Source organism: Vipera berus (assembly GCF_964194415.1).
Source record: "Vipera berus genome assembly, chromosome: 15".
Classification (NCBI taxonomy): Eukaryota; Metazoa; Chordata; class Lepidosauria; order Squamata; family Viperidae; genus Vipera; species Vipera berus.
In genome coordinates, this window is record NC_138218.1 from 11,870,191 (window position 1) to 11,877,740 (window position 7,550).

Sequence of the window (7,550 nt, forward strand, 5' to 3'; positions counted from 1 at the left end):
TAATGCGGAGTCGGCCTCGGAGCCCATAATCCCCAGCCCGGCTTCCTCCCCGCCTTCCCTTCCCCTTCCCCTCGAGGAGGACGGACGGGTAAATCGTCGCCTTTCCGTCCCTGAAGGCCCTTCCCGCCTCCTTCCCCGGCTGGAGGACTTTGACAGCCGGAAAGCGGAAGTGGGGGGGGCCTCTTCTTTCTTTCTTTCTTTCTTTCTTTCTTTCTTTCTTTCTTTCTTTCTTTCTTTCTTTCTTTCTTTCTTTCTTTCTTTCTTTCTTTCTTTCTTTCTTTCTTTCTTTCTTTTTTCCTTCCTTCCTTCCTTCCTTCCTTCTCCATTTCTCCATTACACCTTCCTTCCTTCCTTCCTTCCTTCCTTCCTTCCTTCCTTCCTTCCTTCTCCATTTCTCCATTACACCTTCCTTCCTTCCTTCCTTCCTTCCTTCCTTCCTTCCTTCCTTCCTTCCTTCCTTCTCCATTTCTCCATTACACCTTCCTTCCTTCCTTCCTTCCTTCCTTCTCCATTTCTCCATTACACCTTCCTTCCTTCCTTCCTTCCTTCCTTCCTTCCTTCCTTCCTTCCTTCCTTCCTTCCTTCTCCTTCCCTCCACCTTCCCTTCTGTCTTCCCTCTTTCCCTTCCCTTTTCCCCTCCCTCCCTTTGTCCTCCCTCCCCTCCCCTCCTGCCATCCCTCCCTTCTTGTTCCTCATCCACTTTCCCTTCTCTCTCCCCCCTCCCCTCCTTCCCCTCCCTCAGAATTTCCCATAAATGAGCCAAGCCAGCCCCAAAACAGTGTGGGGCATCCGGGCTCTGGGTGCCCCTTAAGAGGCGTCTCCGTTCTGCTGCTGCGGGGACAGGCGGAAGGAGATGGATGACTTGAAAATTAAATGCAGAGTTTAACTGAGAAATAACCATTTTCTATGAAAGCTAATGACTTCTCTGGAGGCCCCTACGAAGATTTATTGACCCTAGAGGTTAATATTGATCAAGACCACAGCAGGCAAAAAAAATACCAGACCTTGAAGTAAGTATAATCTCGATATTGAAGCCTGGCCAGTGACAGGCAGGGCCATCCATCTCTTGGGACTGTCAAGTGCATCCGGGTGTTTAATGTGTCGCCATCCTTGGTGTGCGCCTTCACTTTGTGACGGAGGCCTCCTTTTCCACACGTGAGCCACAGAAGATCAAGCCTTCGTAAAGGGCCCCATCCTTTTACAGGTGGTCCTCAGCTTGCGGCCACATCTGAACCTTAAATTTCGGTTGCTAAGTGAGAAACTGGTTAAGTGCGCTTTGCCCCGTTTCACGACCTTTCTTGCCACGGTGGTTAAGTGAATCGCTGCAGTTGTTAAGTTAGTCACACGGTTGTTAAGCGAATCTGGCTTCTCCATTGATTTCGTTTGTCAGAAGGTCGCAGAAGGGGATCAGTCATAAATATGAGCCAGTTGCCAAGCGTCTGAATTTTGGTCTTGTGACCGTGGGGATGCTGCAGCGGTCATAAGTGTGAAAAACATTCACAAGTCCCTTTTTTTAGTGCCGTTGTGACTTTGAACAGCCAGGGTGTAAGTTGAGGACCCCCTGTATTTGTTTTCAAAGCAATTGTAATTTCCCTCTCCATTTTTACACTGAAATTCGAAGGTGAGAATGGAAAGAAATCTCAGGCACGAGGAGAGGAGCCTGAACCTTCTGCGGGGAGGTTGCAAGGTGGGGAAAGCTCTTCGGCTTCAGAAGATGCCACTGAATCGGGTGGAGAAGGGAAGTCGAGGGGGCCGGAGGTGGCCTCATCATCTTGTCCACTTAGGTTTTCGGGTGGAGCTGGGAGATCTGTGCTCCAGGATGAGGCATTCTTTTCAGTTGAAGATGGGAGATCGCTGCTTCCATAAGTCAACATTTCATCAACCGGAGACACATCATCCTCCAGTTCAGAAAGAAACTTGTTGCTTAAATGCATGGCGTCCCCTTCGTTTTTTGGGAGAGCCTCTTGGGGAGACCTTAAATGGACTGCTGCCATCCCAGCTTCATTTGTATTTTGGTTCTTGGTTGAAGAACTTTTTTGATTTTCCTCAGCCAGGTCCCTGTTTCCCAGGGACGTTTTGTTGAGTTGGAGACTGATTTTGTCTGGCTTGTGGGATACACATACCTGCATTGAACAGTTGGCACAGCTGGTTTTGTCCTCTGAAACTAGCAGGTGATCAGAAGAATTTGGAAACCTGTGGCATAACGAATGCTTAGGGCCATGGACTGGCTGCTCGGAATCTTGAGGGGTGCCAGTGTTCAGAGAGACACCTGATGCCAATGTCACGGTTGCATCCTTGTTACCACAGTGAGATGTGTTTTCATCCTCAACATCTTCTCCGGTTACATTAATCACATTAGGCAGAGGGTCCTTCTCTCCTTCACCCTCAGGACTCTGAAAAGGATCATTGGTGGAGGAGAAGACCATCCTCACCTCAGCTGGACTTCGAGAAGTCGTCTTGTTCCCACCATTTTCTGCACGTTCTTCAGAAATATTCAGAGAAGTTGCCCTACTTCTCAAATTTGGTGCATGAATGTGGTCCTTTTTTGTCACAGAACAGGTCCCCTGCGGCCTCCCACTGTTGGGTAAAATAACAGAGCCAGATTCAGCCAACCTTTCCGTTCCAGCCACGTCTTCCCAGATCTTTTCCTGACTGTACACAGCACACAAGTCCTCTGACTCAAGATCCCCACCAGGAATTTGCCCATGAGGTTTCTTCTCAGAGGAGGAGAATGTACTTTCTGTACTTATTACTATCCTCGGCACCACTGGAGCTTCATGATGTGTAGAGACAGCCAGGTTATCAGGCAGGGGTTCCTGGAAGACAAATTCTTCGGGGAGGCTGACGTCTGTGTCTTGTTGGCCATCATCTTCTAGATCTGAAGCAGAAAGAGAACTTCCAGAGAGATTGACTAGAACCGCATAGCCCTTACGGAATTCAAAACCGGATGGTGACTTTTCTGGATATGGGCAGAAACCATGAAGTATGGAAGAAGTTCCTGCAGAAGCAAAACTTCCTGGGCTTTTGTCCAATGGAGATCCAGGATGGTCTTCTTGGGAATTCTTGGTCAAACTGTTATCAGGAGAACTGTTTTCTCCTCGACGGGCCAAGTGATCTAGAAACAGCAGAAATGTGGAAATTGATTTAATTTTAGGTCTTAATGTCAGATTTCTCTGTATTTCTCTAGGAGGGTGGAAGAAATTTTAGCACCATTCCTTAAGAATGGGGAAAAAAACCCAGGATGCTACTGAAATTTCTTGAAGAAGGAGAAGCCGCTGCAGACCACTGGAGAGAAGGTGGCAAATCAGAAGACGGGACCCTTAGCCATCTTGCCACCCAAGAGCAGCCCATGAAGTTTGCTTCCAAAATTTCTCTACTTTGCAAATCTTTCTAAGGAAGAGAAGAGAGGGCTGTTCTGCTTTTCCTGTTCCCCTAGAGAAAGTAGCAGAAAGTGCTCTAATTTCAACCAGAATCCACAGGCAAGGCACAGATTTTTATCTTGAATACCAACTTGCTAGGGGACAGAATTAAACCTTGCTTTGAATGGCCAGGAGATGCCACAAACGTTTGCTTAGCGACCGTTCAAAGTTATAACGGCGTGGAAAACAGTGACTTAGGACCATTCCTCACACTTAGCGAAATGTTCTGAGGAACTGTAATTCCTGACTCAATATTTATAATTTCCTAGAGACAAGGCACCTACAAGGCTAGTAAATTGTAGAAAGGTCTCCGATAGAAGATTTGGATTTAGTTAGTTAGTTTCTATAAGCTGAATGGGAAGGCGGAAGAAATATGAACCGCTGATAAAAGTAAGAAAGCAAAATCTCTCAGATTGATAGATTTTTTTAAAAAAATGTGGCCTCTTAAATTATGTTGGAAATATCTGGGCAGAAAGCACATTTCTAATAGCCCAAATGGAATAAGTAATGCCTTGTTTTCTGGAGAAGCCACATAATCATATTCTCTAATAAACTCGGACAGATTTCGGCTCTCGCGTGATTTACGCCAATGAGATGTTGAGCAGGACATTCCAGGCATCAAAGGGGAAACTGAGACTCTTTCGGTCTGCATTAAAGGGTGATTGAAGTGGCCAGAGCAAATTAGACGTCACAAGCCCCGAGTTTAATTTATTATTTCCTTGAGGAGCTTTTCAGGAAGACATAATTTACGGAGAGAAGGTTAAGGAGGAAATGTCAGTCGGCAAAATGACTTAGAAAGGTTTTGCGGGTAGCCAGAAATGCTGGCTTGGTTCCATCTAGAAAAGTCAAACCAACCAGCCACTTTCTATTCCTAGTCGACCCTGGAATTAAAATTCTCTTATCCCATCACCTGTTTTTGAGCGCCCAAAGACTCAAGGAAAAAGTTTCTAAACTTTTTCTTTACATTTAACTATACAGGCATAGCAGCTCTTGACAACAGTTCCTTCAGACAACAGTTTGAAGTTACCACGACACTGGAAATAGTGACTTATGACCGTTTTTCACACGACCGGCAAAATGCCACAACTGGTCATCAGGCTGACTCGCCCAGCATGTGATCATGTGACCATGAGAGAGCAAGGGCACAATTATCTACCACAGCTGGGGATACTTTATGAGCCGTAAAGCACTTGTTCTGTGGCTGTCGTAACTTCAAACGGTCCTAAAACTACCCATCCTTAAGCGAGGACTACCTGAATCTCCACCACGGAGATCCAGACCATCTTTGTATAGTTACCTGCTGTTCTTCCATCACCGAGGGCTGGATTCGGGGATCTTTTACCAGAAGGATCATATAGATCCTGGATGGTAGCTTCCAAGACCTTGGAAGACGGATCTCCTTTTCCTGGTTCCCTCTTTGCGCCTCCTTCTGCCTCCCGATTCCCTGGCAGCAAAATGCTCTTCGACTCAGCCAGTCGCCTGTGAAGGGATCAGCCTGAATTAGTGGGAGGGGGAGTGTGGAATGCAGCGTTTCCCAACCGTGGCAGCTTTAAGATGGGTGGACCTCAACTCCCAGGATTCTGGACCCCATTCTGGACAACCGGCTGCAGTATTGCAGGCTGACTGCCCACTGCCAGCAGTCCGATCCTGACCGGCTCAATTTCGACACAGCCTTCCATCCTTCTGAGGTCAGTAAAATGAGGATGTTTGGGGGCAAGAGGCTGGCTCTGTAAACCGCTCAGAGCGGGCTGTAAAAGCCCCGTGAAGCGGCATATGAGTCTGAGTGCTGTTGCTAAAAATCTCCAGTGACAGAGCATCCACAAGTACTTGAGAGAAGCTGTCCCACTGGTAGGAAGTCCCTCCTTAGTTCTAGGTCGGATCACTCTCTGATAAGTTTCCATCAGTTGCTTCTTCTCCTGCCCTCGGGTGCTTCGGAAAATAAGTCCGTCCCCTCTTCCCTGTGACAGCCACTCCAGTGCTGGATAACTTCTGTCACCCCTAGGCCTTTTCATTAGACTAGACCAGGGGTAGGCAACCTCAGCTCTTTTATGACTCATGGACTTCAACTCCCAGAATTCCTGAGCCAGCTATAGCTGTTGAAGTCCATGAGTCATAAAAGAGCCGAGGTTGCCTACCCCTGGACTAGACCTATCCAATTCCTGCAACCACTCTTGGGCTTTAGCCCCCAGCGTCTTTGTTGCTCTCGGAGGCAGGACAAGAAGGAATGGATGGAGGCTTGCCGAGGAGAGGACCAATCTAGAACTAAGCAGAAATTTCCCGACAATGAGAACAATTAGCCAGTGGGACAGCTTGCCTTCCGAAGTTGTGGATGCTCCATCCCTGGAGACTGGACAGCCGTTTGTCTGAAATGGTGTGGGGTCCCCTGCTTAGGCAGGGGGTTGGATTAGAAGACCTCCAGGGTCCCTCCCAACTCTGTTATTCTGTTATTCATCCAGATAGAACTGCATGGAAGCGGATCTCGACCAGGACTCCAGCTAAAAGACTTTGCCGCGTCCAAAACAACTAGATGGATGAGGTCTCTCTATCCACCATGCCAGCCAGCCCTTCCATCAGAGAGAGTGCAGTTGAAGCCAGCAATCCATTTTAAAGGTACCGGTGACCTATAATCAATAGCAACATGAATTATAGATCTGTTTCATGCAAAGATTTATTTGCAAGGCTCTCCATTAACCAAACAGACCCCCTCCCACTTATCCACAACGCTTCTCAATGGGAAGTGACAAGGCCAGTAGGAAAATTTGTGAAAGAGAAAGGGTGGGTGTCACAAAACACCCCATTCATTCAAAGATTCGCAGGAAGGTGAGCTTTCAAAATCGGGACCCTTCAAGGGCAGAGGCCAAGGAGAAGATCAGCCATGGACAACCAGAAAAAAGCCTTTGAATAAATCAAAGTGAGAAGTAGTGATTCAGATCTGAGCAATCTATCCCAATCGCCCTTTCGTAGACAAATTGCCTTACCCAGATAACACAATTAACACAAAAGCACAATTGTTACTTAGCAGCAAAGGAATGTTGAGTTCTTCTTCCCTGAGATCCCTGTCAAATTTTATTCTTGATCAGATTCTGGATTCCGTTCTGTACTCCATTTTGGATTGGAATCTTGATCCAATTCCACACACTACTTCGGATTGGATTCTGGATCCTATTCTGTGTTGGATCCTGGATTCCATTCTGGGCTCTGTTCTGGATTGGATCCTGAATTCCATTCTGGATTCTGCTCCATTAGCCCACCAGTTACTAGTAGGTTTTATGGAGAATAATTATTGCTCTATTTTGGACATGTGAATCTCCAGGCCAGCTGGCTCCAGGCAGCCCAGCTAGGACCCGTCTTCACCACACCGCGGCCCCTGCCCGCTCGACCCGTGCCATCCGCCCTCGGTCTCCAGCTACACCACCCATGCGGGACCAGCCTCCCACCCGCCGCCACTCCCCCAACGGCCCTCCCGAATCAGAAGGGCGGGGAGCCCAAGTGGCAGCTGGGTCTCCCCTCCGTGCTACCAAGTGTGCCAGGGTGCCACAGCCAGCCCCCTCCCCCGCCACCAGCCTCCGTCCAGCAGCAGCCCCACTGCCCCCGCCCCACAAGCCTGGGAAGCCCTCCCCCCGCAAGATTAAGGAAGGTTTTCTCACTGCTGTCCCGCTTCTTGGCTGCGTCTCCTTCCTCTCCCCCCTGAACAGGTTGCAATAAGAGGAGCAGCTTTGAAAGAGGCCTCAGAGTTTTCTTTCTCCAGCATTCCAGCTCCTGGAGGGTTGAGAGAAATCTGGCGGAAGGAAGAGAAATCCGTCTGAGTTTCTCTAGGGTGATCGCAAGTTCAGACTCGGGGGGGGGGACCTTGGAGGTCTTCTAGTCCAACCCCTTGCTCAAGCAGGAGACCCTCTCCCGTTCCAGACAAATGCCTTCCCAGTTCCCCTGAGCGCCCAAATTTTAATTAAAAACTTTGACAAATAGAAAGGTTGGTCATTGCTTTCTAGAAGAGAAACATTGCATGACATACGGGAGCGATGTGCAATTTCTTACCTTGGGGCTATCACCAAAAAGTCCCTGCTCCAAATCCTGCAGATATGGCTGATTCTTTGCTGGAGAGAAACTGGACAAGGAGGGGCTTATCTCCAA

At 48.2% G+C, this 7,550-nt stretch overlaps 1 protein-coding gene across 1 annotated transcript; it reads right to left on the reverse strand.

The window, feature by feature from the left end:
* Positions 1–676: 676 nt before the first annotated feature.
* LOC308674715 (uncharacterized protein) lies at positions 677–7,516 on the reverse strand. The gene is made up of 4 exons (XM_081339442.1): positions 7,455–7,516; positions 7,067–7,197; positions 4,717–4,898; positions 677–3,115 (listed from the first exon to the last, which is right to left on the reverse strand). Exons 2-4 carry the CDS (start codon positions 7,168–7,170, stop codon positions 1,641–1,643), a joined length of 1,761 nt encoding a protein of 586 aa, XP_081195568.1. The 5' UTR covers positions 7,171–7,197; positions 7,455–7,516; the 3' UTR covers positions 677–1,640.
* Between the last annotated feature and the right edge of the window lie 34 nt (positions 7,517–7,550).

Excerpts from the sequence above, each read along its gene's own strand:
- LOC308674715 (XM_081339442.1), bottom strand. The coding sequence starts at position 7,170 with ATGCTGGAGAAAGAAAACTCTGAGGCCTCTTTCAAAGCTGCTCCTCTT. Across the intron at positions 4,899-7,066 it reads AGCCAAGAAGCGGGACAGCA|GCGACTGGCTGAGTCGAAGA; the intron begins GTGAGAAAACCT and ends ATCCCTTCACAG. Across the intron at positions 3,116-4,716 it reads CGGTGATGGAAGAACAGCAG|ATCACTTGGCCCGTCGAGGA; the intron begins GTAACTATACAA and ends TGCTGTTTCTAG.